Source organism: Phasianus colchicus, chromosome 31 (assembly GCF_987193195.1).
Source record: "Phasianus colchicus chromosome 31, bPhaCol1.hap1.1, whole genome shotgun sequence".
Taxonomy (NCBI): domain Eukaryota; kingdom Metazoa; phylum Chordata; class Aves; order Galliformes; family Phasianidae; genus Phasianus; species Phasianus colchicus.
Window position 1 is genome coordinate 2,416,781 of NC_143466.1, and position 22,215 is coordinate 2,438,995.

The window sequence follows — 22,215 nt, forward strand, 5'->3', positions numbered from 1 at the left end:
ACTGCTTTCCTCGTGCACTGCTTTGCGTTGTGCACCGCTTTGCACTGTGCATTTGCACTGCGCTTTGCACTCCTCATGCAAATTGCGCCGTGCGCATCGTGCACTGTTGGTGTACCTTGCATTGTGCATTGCACTCCTCGTGCAACCTCGTGTAGTGCACTACTTCGCACCGTGCATTTCTGTTGTGCATTGCACTCCTTGTGCAAGTTGCACCATGGATTGTTTTGCACCCCTTGTGCACGTTGCATTGTGCACTGCACTCCTCGTGCACGTTGCAATATGGATTGTTTTACACCTCTTGTGCACATTGCATTGTGCATTGCACTCATGCACGTTGCATTGTGCACTGCACTCCTCGTGCACACTGCACCGTGCATTGCTTTGCATTCCTTGTGCACGTTGCATTGTGCACTGCCCTCCTGGTGCACGTCGTGTTGTGCGCTGCCTTGCACTCTGCATTGCACTCCTCGTGCACGTCGTGTTGTGAGCAGCTTTGCATCATGCATTTCTGTTGTGCATTGCACTCCTCGTGCACATTACACCACGCATTGCACTCCTCATGTTCGTTGCACCATGCATTGCTTTGCATTCCTCGTGCACCTTGCATTGTGCATTGCACTCCTCGTGCACACTGCACCGTGCATTCCTTTGTGTTCCTCGTGCACGTTGCATTGTGCACTGCCCTCCTGGTGCACGTTGCATTGTGCACTGCTTTGCACTGGGTGCATTGCACTCCTCGTGCACATCGTGTTGTGAGCAGCTTTGCACCGTGCATTTCTGTTGTGCATTGCACTCCTTCTGCACGTTGCACCATGGATTGTTTTGCACCCCTTGTGCACGTTGCATTGTGCATTGCCCTCATGCACGTTGCATTGTGCACTGCTTTGCACTGGGTGCATTGCACTCCTCGTGCTCGTTGTCTTGTGCTTTGCTTTGCACCGTGCATTTCTGTTGTGCATTGCACTCCTCGTGCACCTTGCATTGTGCATTGCACTCCTCGTTCACATCGTGTTGTGCACTGCCTTGCACCGTGCATCGCACTCCTTGTGCACGCCGTGCTGTGCCTTGCACTCCTTGTGCACGTTGCATTGTGCACTGCCCTACTTGTGCACAATGCTGTGCACTGTTGGTGCACGTTGCACCACGTGATTCCTTGCACTGAGCCTTGCACTGTTGGTGCACACTGCATCGTGTGATTCCTTGCACTGAGCCTTGCACTGTTGGTGCACATTGCACCACGTGATTCCTTGCACTGAGCCTTGCACTGTTGGTGCACGTTGCATCGTTTGATTCCTTGCACTGATCCTTGCACTGCTGGTGCACGTTGCACCACGTGATTCCTTGCACTGATCCTTGCACTGCTGGTGCACGTTGCATCATGTGATTCCTTGCACCGAGCCTTGCACTGTTGGTGCACACTGCACCGTGTGACTCCTTGCACCGAGCCTTGCACTGTTGGTGCACGTTGCATTGTGTGCTTCCTTGCACTGATCCTTGCACTGTTGGTGCACACTGCATCGTGAGATTCCTTGCACTGATCCTTGCAAGGTGGAGGCAAGGAGGGTGGAGGCAGGAGGAGCAAAGCGTGCAATGCAGTGCGTGCACACACGTGTGAATCCCTCGTGCATCACATGAGTGTGCTTCTGGTGCACAGACAGGCTTGCACGAGGATGTGCAGAGTGGAAACTGCAAAGGAACTGGGAAGGAGGAGGAGAGGAGGAACAAAGTGTACAACGTAGTGCGTGCACACGTGTGTGAATCCCACGTGCACCACTTGAGTGTGCTACGGGTGCACAGACAGGCTTGCACGAGGATGTGCAGTGTGGAAACTGGAAAGGAATTTGGGGGAAGGGAGGGAGGAGGAGCAAAGCGTGCAATGCAGCATGTGCACACGTGTGTGAATCCCTCATGTATCACATGAGTGTGCTTCAGGTGCACACATGGGCTTGCACGAGGATGTGAAGCTCACAAACTGCAAAGGAACCGGGGGGGTGGTGGGGGAGGAGCAAAGCGTGCAATGCAGTGCGTGCACACGCGTGTGAATCCCTCGTGCATCGCATGAGTGTGCTTCAGGTGCACACGCAGGTTTGCACGAGGATGTGAAGCTTAGAAACTGCAATAGAACTGGGAGGGTGGAGGCAGGAGGAGCAAAGCGTGCAATGCAGTGCGTGCACACGCTTGTGAATCCCTCGTGCATCACATGAGTGTGCTTCTGGTGCACAGACAGGCTTGCACGAGGATGTGCAGTGTGGAAACTGGAAAGGAATTTGGGGGAAGGGAGGGAGGAGGAGCAAAGCGTGCAATGCAGCATGTGCACACGCGTGTGAATCCCTCATGTATCACATGAGTGTGCTTCAGGTGCACACATGGGCTTGCACGAGGATGTGAAGCTCACAAACTGCAAAGGAACCGGGGGGGTGGTGGGGGAGGAGCAAAGCGTGCAATGCAGTGCGTGCACACGCGTGTGAATCCCTCGTGCATCGCATGAGTGTGCTTCAGGTGCACACGCAGGTTTGCACGAGGATGTGAAGCTTAGAAACTGCAATAGAACTGGGAGGGTGGAGGCAGGAGGAGCAAAGCGTGCAATGCAGTGCGTGCACACACGTGTGAATCCCTCGTGCATCACATGAGTGTGCTTCTGGTGCACAGACAGGCTTGCACGAGGATGTGCAGAGTGGAAACTGCAAAGGAACTGGGAAGGAGGAGGAGAGGAGGAACAAAGTGTACAACGTAGTGCGTGCACACGTGTGTGAATCCCACGTGCACCACTTGAGTGTGCTACGGGTGCACAGACAGGCTTGCACGAGGATGTGCAGTGTGGAAACTGGAAAGGAATTTGGGGGAAGGGAGGGAGGAGGAGCAAAGCGTGCAATGCAGCATGTGCACACGTGTGTGAATCCCTCATGTATCACATGAGTGTGCTTCAGGTGCACACATGGGCTTGCACGAGGATGTGAAGCTCACAAACTGCAAAGGAACCGGGGGGGTGGTGGGGGAGGAGCAAAGCGTGCAATGCAGTGCGTGCACACGCGTGTGAATCCCTCGTGCATCGCATGAGTGTGCTTCAGGTGCACACGCAGGTTTGCACGAGGATGTGAAGCTTAGAAACTGCAATAGAACTGGGAGGGTGGAGGCAGGAGGAGCAAAGCGTGCAATGCAGTGCGTGCACACGCTTGTGAATCCCTCGTGCATCACATGAGTGTGCTTCTGGTGCACAGACAGGCTTGCACGAGGATGTGCAGTGTGGAAACTGGAAAGGAATTTGGGGGAAGGGAGGGAGGAGGAGCAAAGCGTGCAATGCAGCATGTGCACACGCGTGTGAATCCCTCATGCGTCACTTGAGTGTGCTTCTGGTGCACAGACCGGCTTGCACAAGGACGTGCAGAGTGGAAACTGAAAAGGAATTGGGGGGGGCAGGGAGGAAGGAGCAAAGTGTGAAACTCAATGCATGCACTCAATGCAAGCTTCGTGCCAACATGTGCACGCCCTCCTTTTTGCACTTTTTGCAGCCTTGATGTGCACACTGACACGTGGGTGTTCTCCCTGTGTGTGTGCACAGCACGCTTGCACACTCACCTGTGCACGCAGGTGGATGCAAACCTGCTGCGCACACTTCTCGTGCATGCTTGCACAACTGTTCTTTCACACACGTGGATGCACAATTGATGCACACGTTGACCCTTGTACACAGCATGTGTGCAAGCCCAGGGGCGCACTCACACTCCCTGCGTGTGCACACTCTTGCGCACACATTTGTGAGTGCACAAGTCTGCACGATTCGTGCACACTTGTGTCTTGCCGGCCAGTTTTGCACGATATTTGCACGCCGTTTCCATTTGCACGCCGTGCGGGTGCTTTTGCACTTAGACCTGTCAGGCCTGCGGTGCTCTGGGTGCACACGCGTGTGCAAGCAGCAGCCTGCTCATGCAAGCAGCAGCGAGCTCCCAATCACAAACCTGAGCTCAAGCGTGCAACGCACAGGCACACAGTGGGGCTGTGCACGGCCCTGTTTGTGCACATGCGGACGGTGATAGCGGCTCTTGCACACGCGTGTGCCCCCCTTTTCCCCCTCCCCCCCATCCTCGTGCCCTCTGTAATTGGTTCAAGGTGACGGCGGCGCCGATGTGGGGCACCGTGGAGCACAACTGGGAGCTGCCCCACTTGTGTTGGGGGGGGGTGTGTGCAATGGGGAGGGGCGTGCAAAGAGGGGGAGGGGCGTGCAAAGAGGGGGAGGAGCGTGTGAGGAAGGGGGATGCAGTTTGTAAGGGGTGAGAGGGGTTGTGAGGGTGGGAGGGGTGTGCAAGGGGCGTGCAAGGATGGTGATTGCTGGGGATGCAAAGGGGGGCAGGGGGCGTGCAAGTGTGGTGAGGGTGTGCAAGGTGGGAGAAGTGTGCAAGAGAGGGGGGGTTGTGCAACGAGGGGGTGAGGTATATAAGGGTGGGAGGGGCGTGTAAGGATGGGGAGGGGGGTGCAAGGATGGGAGTGTGCAAAGGTGAGAGGGGTGTATGAAGTTATGAGACGTGTGCAAGAGCAGGAGGGGATGCGTGTAAGGAGTTGGAGGGGGTGTGCAAGGGTGGGAGGGAGGTGCAAGGCCGGGAGGGAGCGTGCAAAGGGGAGAGAGGGTGTGCAAGAGTGGGAGGGGTGTGCAACGCTGGGATGGAGCGTGCAAACTGAGAGGGGGTGTATAAAGCTATGAGAGGTGTGCAAGACGGGGGGGACGTGTGAAAGGAGTTGGAGGGGTGTGCAAGGGTGGGGAGGGGGGTGGAAGGCTGGGAGGGAGTGTGCAAAAGGGAGAGAGGGTGTGCAACAGTGGAAGGGGGGTGCAAGGCCGGGAGGGAGCGTGCAAAGGGGAGAGAGGGTGTGCAACTGTGGGAGGGGCGTGCAAGGCTGGGAGGGAGCGTGCAAAGGGGAGAGGGGGTGTATGAAGTCATGAGAGGTGTGCAAGACACGGGGGGGCGTGTGAAAGGAGTTAGAGGGGTGTGCAAGGGTGGGGAGGGAGCGTACAAAGCGGAGAGGGGGCGTGCAAGGAGGGCAGTGGGGGTGTGTAAAGGTGGGAGTGTGTAACGGCTGGAGGGGTGTGCAGTGAGTGTGCAAGGATGGTGATCGATAGGGCTTGTAAAATTGGGGGGGCGTGCAAGGGGTGTGCAAGGGGGGAGGGGTCTGTGCGGGGATGTTGCTTCTATTGTTTGTGCGTACACGTGTGCAAGCTCTTGCGTGTGAGCGTATGTGCACACGCGTGTGCAAGAGGGGCAATAGTGGGTGCACTCGGGGAGGTTCCCCAACTTCGTTTCTGACCCCAAAGCCCGGAGCCCAATGAATCCACCGTGCCCTAGTGAACTCCAGCGTGCAATGCTTGCACACGCGCGTGCAAGGCTGTGTCCGTAGCTCTTGGCGTGCTTGGGGGGGGGGGCCCTCAACCCTTAATTCTGACCCCAAAGGCCCCACCCCCAAAGTTCCGACCTCAAAGCCCACACCCCAAAACAGCCTCGTCGAACGTGAGATCTTTGCACACGCGTGTGCAAGGGTGGCAATAAGTGGGAGGGCTGTGCGTGTTCCTACGGGGGTCCCAAGTGCTCAATTGTGCCCCCAAAGCCCAGAACTGAAAACGTAATCGTCCCCCACAACCCCATGACACCCCCCTTACCCTTTACCTTTGCACGCTTGCACGCGCGTGTGCAAGAGCAGCAATAAGTGAGTGTATGACTGAGGGTCGCCCACCTGAAGTCCTGCACCCCAAGCCCCAACCCTTCCCCCCCCACCTCATTGCTCACTCCGTGCCCTGGACCCTCACACGTTTGCACGCGCGTGTGCAAGGATGCAAGTAATGGCTGGTGAAAGTCGGGGGCGGGGGGGTCAATATGACACCGACCCCAGAAGCTTCATCCCTCACCCCACAACCCCACCCGCTGCACCCCTTGCACATTTGCACACGTGTGTGCAAAAATGGAAGTAGATACCTCACAAATAATGGCGGGAGAGAGATTGAAGGGGGGGGGTCCCAAAACCCAACCCTACAACCTCCCCCCATAACCTCCCCACATATCCACCCTCCCACACCCCATGTGTCGTGCCCTCACACATTTGCACACGCGCGTGCAAGGCCAGTGAAAATAGTGGAAAGGGAGGCCGAGTGGGGCCCCCGGCGGCGGGACCACACAACCCAACCCTACAACCTCCCCCCATAACCTCCCCTCATATACCATTACCCCTCCCCCTGCCTTATGCTCTCGCACTTTTGCACACGCGTGTGCAAGGATGGAAACTAACATTAGCTGACATAATGGAGGGGGGATCCCACAACCCAACCCTACAATCTCCCCCCCCAAAGCTCCCCCCATATCCACCCTCCCACCCCCCGTGCCTCGTGCCCTCGCATGCTTACACACGCGTGTGCAAGGATGGAAGTAACAGTGGAAAGAGAGGCCAACTGGGGTCACATGGGGGGGTCCCACAACCCAACCCTACAACCTCCCCCCGCAACCACCCCCCATATCCCTTTATCCCTACCCCCTCCCCGTGCCTCGTGCCCACACACATTTGCACACGCGTGTGCAAGCATGAAACTAATGTTAGCCTACATGATGGAGGGGGTCCCACAACCCAACCCTACAACCTCCCCCCCAAAACCTCCCCCCACATCCCTTTACCCCTTCCCCCACCTCCCCGTGCCTCGTGCCCTCACACATTTGCACACGCGTGTGCAAGGATGAAACTAATATTAGCCGACAGACTGAAGGGGGGGTCCCACAACCCAACCCTACAACCTCCCCCCCCATAACCTCCCCCCCACATCCCTTTACCCTTCCTCCCACCTCCCCGTGCCTCGTGCCCTCGCACATTTGCACACGCGCGTGCAAGGTCAGTCATAACAGTGGAAAGAGAGACTGAGTGGGGTCACCTGGGGGCGTCCCACAACCCAACCCTACAACCTTCCCCCATTTCCCATTACCCCCCCCTTATACTCTTGCACTTTTGCACACGCGCGTGCAAGGATCAAAGCAACAGAATGATGGGGGGGATCCCACAACCCAACCCTACCACCTCCACCCCATAACCTCCCCCCACAACCATTTACCCCTTCCCTCACCTCCCCGTGCCTCGTGCCCTCGCACGTTTGCACACGCGCGTGCAAGGACAGTTAAAACAGTGGAAAGAGAGACTGAGCGGGGTCACCTGGGGGCGTCCCACAACCCAACCCTACAACCTCCCCCCCCCAAAACACCCCCCATATCCACCCTCCCACCCCCCTATGCCTTGTGCCCTTGCACATTTGCACACGCGTGTGCAAGGATCAAAACAACAGAATGAAGGGGGGGGTCCCACAACCCTACCCTACAACCTTCTCCCACATAACGCCCCCCATATCCCTTTACCCCTTCCCCAACCTCCCCGTGCCTTGTACTCTCACACATTTGCACACGCGCGTGCAAGGATCAAATCAACAGAATGAAGGGGGGGGGGTCCCACAACCCTACCCTACAACCTCCAGCCCCCAAATCTCCCCACATCCCTTTACCCCTACCCCCACCCCAACTACGCCTCGCGCCCTCGCACTTTTGCACACGCGCGTGCAAACATGGAAGTAACAGAAGGGGAGAGAATGAAGGAGGGTCTCACAACCCAACCCTACAACCTCCCCCCCCGAAACTCCCCCCATATCCACCCTCCCAACCCCCTTTCGCCTCGCGCCCTCGCACTTTTGCACACGCGCGTGCAAGCATGGAAGTAACAGAAGGGGAGAGAACGAAGAGGGATCTCAGAACCCAACCCTACAACCTCCCCCCCCGAAACTCCCCCCATATCCACCCTCCCACCCCCCCCTACGCCTCGCGCCCTCGCACTTTTGCACACGCGCGTGCAAGCCCCTTTCCTCCCCCCCCACTTTTTAGGGTGATGGTGGGGCGATGCCGCGCTCGCCGCCCTCCAGCGAAGAGGAGGAGGAGGGCCGGGGGGGTTCGGAATATCCGGAAGGAGATTCGGATACCGGAAGTTCACACGACGAAGGGGTGCCCCCCCCCCCGACCCCCCCCACCGCCGTCGCCCCCCCCCCCCACCACCACCCCCCACCCCAACATCGGGGGTCCAACCCGGGACCCCAAGCCACAAGAAGTCGGGGGGGGGGGGGGGACCACCTCAAACGGCCCCCCCCCCGGAAGAGGCGCATTTCAGTCTGATGGTCTTCCGCATCGGGATCCCTGACCTCAGGCAGACGGTGAGGGGGGGTCCCTAAAAATGGGGGTGGGGGCTTTAAAGTGGGGGGGGTCCTCAAAAATGTGGGGGGGGGGCTTAAAAAATGGGGGGGTTTCAGTCTGATGGTCTTCTGCATCGGGATCCCTGACCTCAGGCAGACGGTGAGGGGGGGGTCTCTAAAAATGGGGGGGGGGCTTCAAAGGGGGGAGGGAGTCTTCAAAAATGGGGGGGGGTCTTCAAAAATGGGGGGGGTGTTTCAGTCTTCAGCATCGGGATCCCCAGACCTCAGGCAGACGGTGAGGGGGGGGGTCTCTAAAAATGGGGGGGGGGCTTCAAAGGGGGGGGGGTCCCTAAAAATGGGGGGGGGGCTTCAAAGTGGGGGGAGGGTCCTTAAAAATGGAGGAGGTCCTCAAAAATGGGAGGGGGCTTCAAAGTGTGGGGGGTTCCTAAAAATGGGGGGGCTTCAAAGTGTGGGGGGGCCCACAAAAATGGGGGGGGGGGGGGCGTTTCAGTCTGATGGTCTTCTGCATCGGGATCCCAGACCTCAGGCAGACGGTGAGGGGGGGTCTCTAAAAATGGGGGGGGGGCTTCAAAGGGGGGGGGGGCTTCAAAGTGGGGGGGGGGGTCCACAAAAATGGGGGGGTCTTCAAAAATGGGGGGGGTGTTTCAGTCTTCAGCATCGGGATCCCAGACCTCAGGCAGACAGTGAGAGGGGGGTCTCTAAAAATGGGGGGGGGGCTTCAGAGGGGGGAGGCTTCAAAGTAAGGGGGGGGGTCCTCAAAAATGGGGGGGGGTTCAGTCTTCAGCATTGGGATCCCAGACCTCAGGCAGACGGTGAGCGGGGGGTCCCTAAAAATGGGGGGGGTCCTCAGAGGGGGGGGTATCAGTCAAAGTGGGGGGGGTCCACAAAAATGGGGGGGGGGGGCTTAAAAAATGGGGGGGGTTCAGTCTGATGGTCTTCCGCATCGGGATCCCCGACCTCAGGCAGACGGTGAGGGGGGGGTCTCTAAAAATGGGGGGGGCTTAGAAGGGGGGGGGGGGCTTCAAAGTGGGGAGGGAGCCTTAAAAATGAGGGGGGGTTCAAAGTGGGGAGGGGCCCTTAAAAATGGGGGGGGGTCCCTAAAAGTGGGGGGGGCTTCAAAGTGGGGGGAGGGGGCCTTAAAAATGGAGGAGATCCTCAAAAATGGGGGGTGGGCTTCAATACTGGGGGGGGCTTCAAAGTGGGGGGGTGGTCCTCAAAAATGGGGGGGGGCGTTTCAGTCTTCAGCATGGGGATCCCAGACCTCAGGCAGACGGTGAGGGGGGGGTCTCTAAAAATGGGGGGGGGCTTCAAAGGGGGGTGGGGGCTTTAAAGTGGGGGGGGGTCCTCAAAAATGGGGGGGGTCCTCAAAAATTGGGGGGGGTGTTTCAGTCTTCAGCATCGGGATCCCAGACCTCAGGCAGACGGTGAGGGGGGGTCCCTAAAAATGGGGGGGGGGGCTTCAAAGGGGGGGGGGGCTTCAAAGGGGGGGGGGTCCTCAAAAATGGGGGGGGGGGCTTAAAAAATGGGGGGGTGTTTCAGTCTGATGGTCTTCCGCATCGGGATCCCAGACCTCAGGCAGACGGTGAGGGGGGGGGTCCCTAAAAATGGGGGGGGGGGGCCTCAGAGGGGGGGGGGCTTCAAAGTGGGGGGGGTCCACAAAAATGGGGGGGGGGCTTAAAAAATGGGGGGGTTTCAGTCTGATGGTCTTCCGCATCGGGATCCCAGACCTCAGGCAGACGGTGAGGGGGGGTCTCTAAAAATGGTGGGGGGCTTCAAAGGGGGGTGGGGGCTTCAAAGTGGGGGGGGGGGTCCTCAAAAATGGGGGTGGTGTTTCAGTCTTCTGCATCGGGATTCCAGACCTCAGGCAGACGGTGAGGGGGGGTCCTTAAAAATGGGGGGGGCTTAAAAGTGGGGGGTAGGCTTCAATACTGGGGGGGGGTCCTCAAAAATGGGGCGGGGGGCATTTCGGTATGATGATCTGTACTCCCCAGATCCCCCCCCACAATTCCCCCCCCCAATACCCCCTCCATCCCCCCCCCCAAAACCCCACTCTACCCCCCAAATCCCCCCCCCATGCCCCCCCCCAATTTTCCCCCATCTCCCCCCCCCAATTTCCCCCATATCCCCCCATACCCCCCCAATTTCCCATTCCCTCCCCCAGTTACCCCACATCTCCCCCCCCCACCCCCCCCATACCCCCATATCCCCCCCCATATTCCCCCCATCTCCCCCCCACCTCCCCAATTCCCCCCCATTCTGCCCCCATATCCACCCATCTCCCACCCTAAACCCCCCAATACCCCCCCAATCTCCCCCCAATACCCCTCTCACCCCCCATACCCCCCCAATCCCCCCCCATGTCCCCCCCACACCCCCCCAATACCCCAATCTCCCCCATACCCCCCCAATCTCCCCCCATATCCCCCCCCATTTCCCACCCACCTCCCCAATTCCCTCCCAATCTCCCCCCATATCCCCCCATACCCCCTCAATCTCCCCACATCTCCTCTCCACACCCCCCCAATACCCCTCTATGCCCCCCATATCCCCCCAGTACCCCTCTGCCCCCCATCCCCCCCATCTCTCCCCATATCCCCTCATCCCCCCCCCAAAACCCCTCTCTGCCCCCCATATCCTCCCCAATTTCCCCCATATCCCCCCCATACCCCCCAATCTCCCACCATATCCCCCACTCTCCCCCCCAATACCCCCCAATACCCCCATATCCCCCCCCAGTTTCCCCCATAATCCCCCCAAACCCCCCAATCTCCCCCCATATCCCCCCAATACCCTCCCAATACCCCTCTATGCCCCCCATAGCCCCCCAATACCCCTCTATTCCCCCCATACCACCCAATTCCCCCCCATATCCCCCCCCCATCCCCCCAGTACCCCTCTATGCCCCCCATCCCCCCCATCTCTCCCCATATCTCCTCATCCCCCCCCCAAAACCCCTCTCTGCCCCCCATATCCCCCCCAATTTCCCCAATATCCCCTCCAAACCCCCCAATCTCCCCCCAATACCCCCCCAATACCCCCATATCCCCCCCATTCTGCCCCCATACTCCCCCAATCCCCACCCATCTCCCCCACATATCCCCCCCAATACCCCTCTATGCCCCCCATAGCCCCCCAATACCCCTCTATGCCCCCCATACCACCCAATTCCCCCCCAATCTCCCCCCAATACCCCCCCAATCTCCCCCCATATCCCCCCCATTTCCCCCCCACCTCCCCAATTCCCTCCCAATCTCCCCCCATATCCCCCCATACCCCCTCAATCTCCCCACATCTCCCCCCCCACAGCCCCCCAAAACCCCTCTCAGCCCCCCATATCGCCCCCCAATTTCCCCCATATCCCCCCCAAACCCCCCCCAATACCCCAATCTCCCCCATAACCCCCCAATTTCCCCCATATCCCCCCATAGCCCCCCAATCTCCCCCCATATCCCCCCTATATCCCCCCAATACCCCTCTATGCCCCCCATATCCCCCCCAATTTCCCCCATATCCCCCCATACCCCCCCAATACCCCAATCTCCCCCATACCCCCCCAATCTCCCCCCATATCCCCCCCAAACCCCCCAATCTCCCCCCATATCCCCCCTATATCCCCCCAATACCCCTCTCTGCCCCCCATACTCCCCCAATCTCCCCCCATATCCCCCCCATACCCCCCCAATCTCCCCCCATATCCCCCCCATCCCCCCCCCTCCCCATATCCCCTCATCCCCCCCCCAAAACTCCTCTCTGCCCCCCATATCCTCCCCAATTTCCCCCATATCCCCCCCATACCCCCCAATCTCCCCCCATATCCCCCCAATACCCCCCCAATACCCCCATATCCCCCCCATTCTGCCCCCATACTCCCCCAATCCCCCCTCATCTCCCCCCCACACCCCCCCAATACCCCTCTATTCCCCCCATACCACCCAATTCCCCCCCAATCTCCCCCCACACCCCTCCAAACCCCCCATATCCCCCCCAATACCCCCATATCCCCCCCATTCTGCCCCCATACTCCCCCAATCCCCCCCCATCTCCCCCCCATACCCCCCCAATATCCCTCTATTCCCCCCATACCACCCAATTCCCCCGCAATCTCCCCCCACACCCCTCCAAACCCCCCATATACCCCCCAATACCCCCAATACCCCCCCATTCTCCCCCCGTATTAACCCCTTATCTCCCCCATCCCACCCAACTTCCCTCCCCCCCCATACCCCTCTCTGCCCCCCATACCCCCTCCAATTTCCCCCATATCCCCCCATACCCCTCTCAATCTCCACCCATATCCCCCCGTATCCCCCCCAAGACCCCTCTCTACCCCCCATATCCTCCCCAATTTCCCCCATATCCCCCCCACCTCCCCAATTCCCCCCCATTCTCCCCCCATACCCCCCATATCCCCCCCAATACCCCCCAATACCCCCATATCCCCCCCCAATTTCCCCCATATCCCCCCCATACCCCCCACTCTCCCCCCCAATACCCCCCAATACCCCCATATCCCCCCCCAATTTCCCCCATAATCCCCTCCAAACCCCCCAATCTCCCCCCATATCCCCCCAATACCCCCCCAATACCCCCATATCCCCCCCATTCTGCCCCCATACTCCCCCAATCCCCCCCCATCTCCCCCCCATATCCCCCCCAATACCCCTCTATTCCCCCATATCCCCCCCCAATTTCCCCCATATCCCCCCCATACCCCCCCCAATACCCCAATCTCCCCCATAACCCCCCAATTTCCGCCATATCCCCCATACCCCCCCAGTCTCCCCCCATATCCCCCCCACATCCCCCCAATACCCCTCTATGCCCCCCATACCCCCCCAATCTCCCCCCACACCCCCCAATACCCCTCTATGCCCCCCATATCCCCCCCAATTTCCCCCATATCCCCCCCATACCCCCCCCAATACCCCAATCTCCCCCATACCCCCCCAATCTCCCCCCATATCCCCCCTATATCCCCCCAATACCCCTCTCTGCCCCCCATACTCCCCCAATCTCCCCCCATATCCCCCCCATACCCCCCCAATCTCCCCCATATCCCCCCCATCCCCCCCCCCATATCCCCTCATCCCCCCCCCAAAACCCCTCTCTGCCCCCCATATCCTCCCCAATTTCCCCCATATCCCCCCATACCCCCCAATACCCCCCCATATCCCCCCAATACCCTCTAATACCCCCATATCCCCCCCATTCTCCCCCCATACTCCCCCAATCCCCCCCCATCTCCCCCCCATATCCCCCCCAATATCCCTCTATTCCCCCCATACCACCCAATTCCCCCCCAACCTCCCCCCATATCCCCCCATATCCCCCCCATACCCCCCCAATACCCCTCTATTCCCCCCATACCACCCAATCTCCCCCCAATCTCCCCCCATATCCCCCCCATTCTCCCCCCATATTAACCCCTTATCTCCCCCCCCCATACAGAAGTGCCTGCGTTTCGACCCCTGCGCGGCGCTGTGGGCAGCGAAGCAGCAGCTGCTGTGTGCTCCCCCCCCCCCCCCATCTCCCACCCTGAACCCCCCAATACCCCCCCAGTACCTCCATACCCCCCCAATCTCCCCCCATATCCCCCCAATCTCCTCGCCACCTCCCCAATTCCCTCCCAATCTCCCCCCATATCCCCCCATACCCCCTCAATCTCCCCCCATCTCCCCCCCACAGTCCCCCAATACCCCTCTATGCCCCCCATACCCCCCCAATCCCCCCCATCTGCCCCCCACACCCCCTCAATACCCCACTATACCCCCCATAGCCCCCCAATCTCTCCCCATATCCCCCCCATACCCCCCCAATACCCCAATCTCCCCCATACCCCCTCCAATTTCCCCCATATCCCCCCATACCCCCTCAATCTCCCCCCATATCCCCCCCACATCCCCCCAGTACCCCTCTATGCCCCCCATCCCCCCCATCTCTCCCCATATCCCCTCATCCCCCCCCCAAAACCCCTCTCTGCCCCCCATATCCTCCCCAATTTCTCCCATATCCCCCCCACCTCCCCAATTCCCCCCCATTCTCCCCCCATACCCCCCACTCACCCCCCCAATACCCCCCAATATCCCCATATCCCCCCCCAATTTCCCCCATACCCCCCAATACCCCCCCATATCCCCCCAATACCCTCTAATACCCCCATATCCCCCCCATTCTCCCCCCATATTAACCCCTTATCTCCCCCCTCCCCCCCCCCCATACAGAAGTGCCTGCGTTTCGACCCCTGCGCGGCGGTGTGGGCAGCGAAGCAGCAGCTGCTGTGCGCCCTGACCGAAGGGCTCCACGATGGCCTCAATTACGGCCTCTTCCAACCCGCGGCCGCCGGCCGGGATGCCAAATTCCTGGATGAGGAACGGCCCCTCCGTGATTATCCGCAGAGCTTCGAGCAGGGGGTGCCCTACCTCGAGGTGGGAGGGGCTTAGGGGGGAGAAGGGGGCGGGGCTTTGAAAGGGGGCGGGGTCACGTGGGGGGTGGGGGTGGGGTCGTGGGTGGGGGGGTGGGGGGGGTGGGGGGATGATGGGTGTCTGTTCTGGGTATAATGAACGGAGGGGGCGGGGCGTAGAGAGGGGGCGGGGCCTAAAAGGGGGCGGAGTCACGTGGGTGGTGGGGGGTCACGTGGGTGGGAGGGGGGGGTCGTGGGTGGGGGGGTGTGGGGGGTGGGCGGAGTGATGGGTGTCTGTTCTGGGTATAATGAATGGAGGGGGCGGGGCTTAGAGGGGGGGCGGGGCCTAAAAGGGGGCGGAGTCACGTGGGTGGTGGGGGGTCACGTGGGTGGGAGGGGGGGGTCGTGGGTGGGGGGGTGACGGGGGTGGGCGGAGTGATGGGTGTCTGTTCTGGGTATAATGAATGGAGGGGGCGGGGCTTAGAGGGGGGCGTGGCTTAAAGGGGCGTGGCTTAGAGGGGGCGTGGCCAAAAGGGCTGGGGTCACGTGGGTGGTGGGGGGGTTGTGGGTGAGGGGGTGTGGGTGCTGGGGGGGTGATGGGTGTCTGTTCTGGGTATAATGAATGGAGGGGGCGGGGCTTAGAGAGGGGGCGGGGTCACGTGGGTGGTGGGGGGGTCACGTGGGTGGGAGGGGTCGTGGGTGGGGGGGTGTGGGGGGTGTGGGGGGTGATGGGTCTCTGTTCTGGGTACAATGAATGGAGGGGGCGGGGCCTAAAAGGGGGCGGAGTCACGTGGGTGGTGGGGGGTCACGATGGTGGGAGGGGTCGTGGGTGGGGGGGGGTGGGGGGTGGGGGGGGTGATGGGTGTCTGTTCTGGGTATAATGAATGGAGGGGGCGGGGCTTAGAGAGGGGGCGGAGTCACGTGGGTGGTGGGGGGTCACGTGGCTGGGAGGGGTCGTGGGTGGGGGGGTGTGGGGGGTGGGCGGAGTGATGGGTGTCTGTTCTGGGTATAATCAACGGAGGGGGCGTGGCTTTTAAGGAGGCGTGGCTTAAGGGGGCGTGGCTTGGAGAGGGGGCGGGGTCACGTGGGTGGTTGGGGGTCACGTGGGTGGGGGGGGTCGTGGGTGGGGGGTGTGGGGGGGTGATGGGTCTCTGTTCTGGGTATGTGATGAATGGAGGGGGCGGGGTTTAGAGAGGGGGCGGAGTCACGTGGGTGGTGGGGGGGTCACGTGGCTGGGAGGGGTCGTGGGTGGGGGGGTGTGGGGGGTGGGCGGAGTGATGGGTGTCTGTTCTGGGTATAATCAACGGAGGGGGCGTGGCTTTTAAGGGGGCGTGGCTTAAGGGGGCGTGGCTTGGAGAGGGGGCGGGGTCACGCGGGTGGGGGCTCAGGTGGGTGGGGGGTCGTGGGTGGGAGGTGGGTGGGGGTGACGGGTCTCTGTTCTGGGTATAATGAATGGAGGGGGCGGGGCTTAGAGAGGGGGCGGGGTCACGTGGGTTGTTGGGGGGGGTCGTGGGTGGGGGGGTGTGGGGGGTGTGGGGGTGATGGGTGTCTGTTCTGGGTATAATGAATGGAGGGGGCGGGGCTTAGAGGGGGGCGTGGCTTTGAGGGGGCGGGGCCTAAAAGGGGGTGGGGTCATGTGAGTGGTGGGGGGGTCTTGGGGGGGTGGGGGGTCGTGGGTGGGGGGGGTGTGGGGGTGATGGGTGTCTGTTCTGGGTATAATGAATGGAGGGGGCGTGGCTTAGAGTGGGAGGGGCTTAGAGAGGGGGCGTGGCCTAAAAGGGGGTGGGGTCACGTGGGTGGTGGGGGGGTCTTGGGGGTGTTGGGGGTCGTGGGTGGGGGGGGTGTGGGGGTGATGGGTGTTCTGGGTATGTGATGAATGGAGGGGGCGTGGCTTAGAGAGGGGGCGGGGCTTGGAGAGGGGGCGGGGTCACGTGGGTGGAGTCAGGTGGGTGGGGACATTGGGGTGAATGGGGACATTGGGGGACATTGGGTTCAATGGGTCATTGGGGGATATTTGGGGACATTGGGGTCAATGGGGACATTGGGGACATTGGGGGGTCATGGGGGACATTGGGGTCAAAGGGGTCAAACAGGACTTTGGGGGGGATGGGGGCATTGGGGTCAATGGGGACATTGGGGATCAATGGGGACGTGGGGTCAATGGGGGACACTGGGGACGCTGGACATTGGGTGTGACCCTTGGGGCGTGGCCTCGGGGTGGGGGTGGGCGTGGCCTCGAGGTGGGCGTGGCCTCAGTGTGACCCCTCCCCCCCCCTCAGTTCCGCTATAAGACACGGGTCTACAAGCAGACCAACCTGGATGAGAAGCAGCTGGCCAAGCTGCACACCAAGGTCAGGCCACGCCCACCACCCCCCAGGCCACGCCCACTCTCCCACAGGCCACGCCCACCTGCACTGTCCTCTCCCACCCCCCATTGGCCAAGCCTGTGCCACAATCCACGCCCCCTTAATGCGGTATTGGCTCTTACCTGCTGGCCACGCCCCCCGTCTCACAAGCCACGCCCCTTTTCCTATATAGCCACGCCCCTATTATCACATGCCACGCCCCTTTGCAGTTAAAGCCACGCTCACCTAATCACAGGTCACGCCCCCTTTCTGGAAAAGCCACACCCCCTTACCGCAGGCCACGCCTCCCCCATACCGGCAAATCACGCCCCCTTCTCGCAGGCCACGCCTCCATTACCGTTCAAGCCACTCCCCCTTCTCTTAGACCACGCCCCCATCTGACAAAGCCACGCCCCATTCTAACAGGCCACGCCCCTCACCATAAAAGCCACACCGCCCTTCCCAAAGACCACGCCCCCTTACCGGCAAAGCCACGCCCCCTTCTCGCAGGCCACGCCTCCATTACCGTTCAAGCCACTCCCCCTTCTCGTAGACCACGCCCCCATCTGACAAAGCCACGCCCCATTCTAACAGGCCACGCCCCTCACCATAAAAGCCACACCGCCCTTCCCAAAGACCACGCCCCCTTACCGGCAAAGCCACGCCCCCTTCTCGCAGGCCACGCCCCCCTCTCCCTGACCACGCCCCCTCTTGTGTTTCCCCATTGACCTCCATGGCACCATTAATAACAACGGCCCCATTGACCCCAATGTCCCCATTGACCCTAAAGTCCCCAATGTCCCCATCGACCCCAATGTACCCATCAACCCCATTGTCCCCAAAGCTCCTATGACCCCATTGACCCCAATGACCCCATTTCCCCACTGACCCCAATGTCCCCACTGACCCCCAATGACCCCAATGCCCCCATTGATCCCCTTGATCCCATCGACCCCAATGTCCCCATTGACCCTAAAGTCCCAATGTCCCCATTGACACCAATGTCTCCATCAACCCCAGTGTCCCCAGCTACCCCCAATGCCCCCAAAGCTCCTATTGGCCCCAATGACCCCATTTCCCCACTGACCCCAATTTCCCCATTGACCCCCACTGACCCCAATGCCCCCATTGATCCCCTTGATCCCATTGACCCCATTGACCCCATTGTCCCCATTGACCCCATTGTCCCCAAATGTCCCCATGGACCCCAATGCTCCCAACGACCCCAATGTCCCCACTGACCCCATTGACAACCAACGACCCCACTGATCCCAACGATCCCATTGCCCCCATTGCCCCCCAATGTCCCTGTGGACCCCGGTGTCTCCGTTGACCCCAATATCCTTAATGCCCCCATTGCCCCCAATGCCCCCAATGACCCCATTGGCCCCAATGCCCCCATTGGCCCCATTGCCCCCAATGACCCCAACTGACCCCATTCCCCCATTCCCCCATTCCCCCAATGACCCCAATTGATCCCATTGCCCCCATTGCCCCCATTTCCCCCATTGCCCCCATTCCCCCAATGACCCCAATTGACCCCATTGCCCCCATTTCTCCCATTGATCCCAATGCCCCCAATGCCCCCATTGATCCCATTGCTCCCATTGCCCCTATTGCCCCCATTGCCCCCAATGACCCCACCTGACGCCATTGTCCCCAATGACCCCAATTGCCCCCAATGCCTCCAATGCCCCCAATGCCCCCATTGCCCCCAATGCCCCCATTGCCCCCAATGCCTCCAATGCCCCCAATGCCCCCATTGCCCCCAATGCCTCCAATGCCCCCAATGCCCCCATTGCCCCAATGCCTCCAATGCCCCCATTGCCCCCATTGCCCCAATGCCCCCAATGCCTCCAATGCCCCCATTGCCCCCATTCCCCCAATTGCCCCCATTCCCCCCACTGCTCCCAATGCCCCCTTTCCCCCCATTGCCCCCATTCCCCCAATGCCCCCATTGCCCCCATTGCCCCCATTGCCCCCATTGCCCCATTTCCCCCATTGCCCCCATTCCCCCTAGTGCCCCCCATTTCCCCCATTGACCCCATTCCCCCCATTCTCCCATATTGCCTCATTGCCCCCATTGCCCCCAATGCCCCCAATGCCCCCTTTCACCCCAATGCCCCCGTTTTCCCATTTCCCCCAGTAACCCCATTGTCCCCATTGCCCCCATTCTCCCCATTGCCCCCATTGACCCCATTGCCCCCATTGCCCCCATTCTCCCAATGCCCCCATCTCCCCCATTGCCCCCAATGCCCCCATTCCCCCCATTTCCCCCATTTCCCCCAATGCCTCCATTACTCCCGTTTCCCCCATATCCCCATTCCCCCCATTCTCCCATATTGCCCCATTGCCCCCACTGCCCCCATTATCCCCATTGACCCCATTGCCCCCAATGCCCCCATTGACCCCATTCCACCCATTGCCCCCATTGCCCCCATTGCCCCCCATTGCCTCCACTGCCCCCATTGCCCCCATTGCCCCCACTGCCCCCACTGCCCCCATTGCCCCCATTGCCCCCATTGCCCCCAATGCCCCCATTGCCCCCACTGCCCCCCATGGCCCCAATGCCCCCATTGCCCCCACTGCCCCCCATGGCCCCAATGCCCCCATTGCCCCCACTGCCCCCATTCCCCCCATTTTCCCCATTCCCCCCATCATCCCCATTGCCCCCACTGCCCCCATTGCCCCCATTGCCCCCATTCCCCCCATTGCCCCATTGCCCCCATTGCCCCCACTGCCCCCATTCTCCCCCTTGACCCCATTTCCCCCCACTGCCCCCATTCCCCCCACTGCCCCCATTGCCCCCCCTGCCCCCCTGCCCCCCCCTCACCCGGTTCCCGGTGCCGGCAGACGGGGCTGCGGAAGTTCCTGGACTACGTTCAGCACGGCTCAGCTGACAAAGTGGCCCGGCTGCTGGACCGCGGCCTGGACCCCAACTACCACGACTCCGACTCGGGGGGTGAGTGATGGCGGCCCCAAATCCCACTGACCCCAAATCACACTGACCCTAAATCACACTGACCCCATGGACCCCAAATCCCACTGACCCCATTGACCCCAAATCCCACTGACCCCGAATCCCACTGACCCCATTGACCCCACATCCCACTGACCCTGAATCCCACTGACCCCAAATCACACTGACCCCATGGACCCCAAATACCACTGACCCTAAATCCCACTGACCCCAAATCCCACTGACTACAAATCCCACTGACCCTAAATCACACTGACCCCAAATCCCACTGACCCCAAATCCCACTGACCCCAAATCACACTGACCCCATGGACCCCAAATACCACTGACCCTGAATCCCACTGACCTCATTGACCCCAAATCCCACTGACCCCAAATCACACTGACCCCATGGACCCCAAATACCACTGACCCCAAATCCCACTGACCTCATTGACCTCAAATCCCACTGACCCCATTGACCCCAAATCCCACTGACCCCAAATCACACTGACCCCACATCCCACTGACCCTGAAACCCACTGACCCCAAATCCCACTGACCCCATTGACCCCAAATCCCACTGACCCCAAATCCCACTGACCCCAAATTCCACTAACCCCATTGACCCCAAATCCCACTGACCCTGAATCCCACTGACCCCAAATCCCACTGACCCCATTGACCCCAAATCCCACTGACCCCAAATCCCACTGACCCCATGGACCCCAAATCCCACTGACCCCATTGACCCCAAATCCCACTGACCCCAAATCCCAGTGACCCCATTGACCCCAAATACCACTGACCCCGAATCCCACTGACCCCAAATCCCACTGACCCCAAATCCCACTGACCCCATGGACCCCAAATCCCACTGACCCCATTGACCCCAAATCCCACTGACCCCACTGACACCAAATACCACTGACCCTGAATCCCACTGACCCCAAAGCCCACTGACCCCATTGACCCCAAATCCCACTGACCCTGAATCCCACTGACCCCAAATCCCACTGACCCCATTGACCCCAAATCCCATGGACCCCAAATCTCACTGACCCCATTTACCCCAAATCCCACTGACCCCATTGACCCCAAATCCCACTGACCCCATTGACCCCAAATACCACTGACCCTGAATCCCACTGACCCCAACTCCGACTGACCCCATTGACCCCAAATCCCACTGACCCCATTGACCCCAAATCCCACTGACCCCATTGACCCCAAATACCACTGACCCTGAATCCCACTGACCCCAACTCCGACTGACCCCATTGACCCCAAATCCCACTGACCCCATTGACCCCAAATCCCACTGACCCCATTGACCCCAAATACCACTGACCCTGAATCCCACTGACCCCAACTCCGACTGACCCCATTGACCCCAAATCCCACTGACCCCAAATCCCAGTGACCCCATTGACCCCAAATCCCACTGACCCCAAATCCCAGTGACCCCATTGACCCCAAATACCACTGACCCCGAATCCCACTGACCGCAAATCCCACTGACCCCACTGACACCAAATCCCACTGACCCCAAATCCCACTGACCCCAAATCACACTGACCCTATGACCCCAAATCCCACTGACCCCAAATCACACTGACCCCATGGACCCCAAATACCACTGACCCTGAATCCCACTGACCCCAAATGCCACTGACCCCAAATCCCTCTGACCCCAAATCACACTGACCCCAAATCACACTGACCCCATTGACCCCAAATCACACTGACCCCAAATCCCACTGACCCCAAATACCACTGACCCCAAATCACACTGACCCCACATCCCACTGACCCCAAATCCCAGTGACCCCATTGACCCCAAATCACACTGACCCCATTGACCCCAAATCCCACTGAACCCAAATCACACTGACCCCATGGACCCCAAATCCCACTGACCCCAAATCCCACTGACCCCAAATCACACTGACCCTAAATCACACTGACCCCACGGACCCCAAATCCCACTGACCCCAAATCCCACTGACCCCAAATCACACTGACCCCATTGACCCCAAATACCACTGACCCCATTGACCCCACATCCCACTGACCCTAAATCCCACTGACCCCATTGACCCCAAATACCACTGACCCCATTGACCCCACATCCCACTGACCCCAAATCACACTGATCCCATTGACTCCAAATACCACTGACCCCAAATCCCACTGACCCTATTGACCCCAAATCCCATTGACCCCAAATCCCACTGACCCTGAATCCCACTGACCCCAAATCCCACTGACCCTATTGACCCCAAATCCCATTGACCCC

General features: G+C 60.3%; 1 protein-coding gene across 1 annotated transcript in view; it reads left to right on the top strand.

Annotated features, from left to right (window-relative positions):
- Positions 1 to 8,125: 8,125 nt before the first annotated feature.
- The window catches only part of SHANK1 (SH3 and multiple ankyrin repeat domains 1), a gene marked incomplete at its 5' end in the record, with an annotated part of 142,119 nt that continues 128,029 nt past the window's right edge, over positions 8,126 to 22,215 (top strand). The window contains 4 exons of the mRNA XM_090127546.1: positions 8,126 to 8,212; positions 14,434 to 14,637; positions 16,892 to 16,963; positions 19,811 to 19,919. Of these exons, the coding sequence (XP_089983672.1) occupies positions 8,126 to 8,212; positions 14,434 to 14,637; positions 16,892 to 16,963; positions 19,811 to 19,919 (472 nt within the window). The remainder of the gene's footprint in view (positions 8,213 to 14,433; positions 14,638 to 16,891; positions 16,964 to 19,810; positions 19,920 to 22,215) is intronic.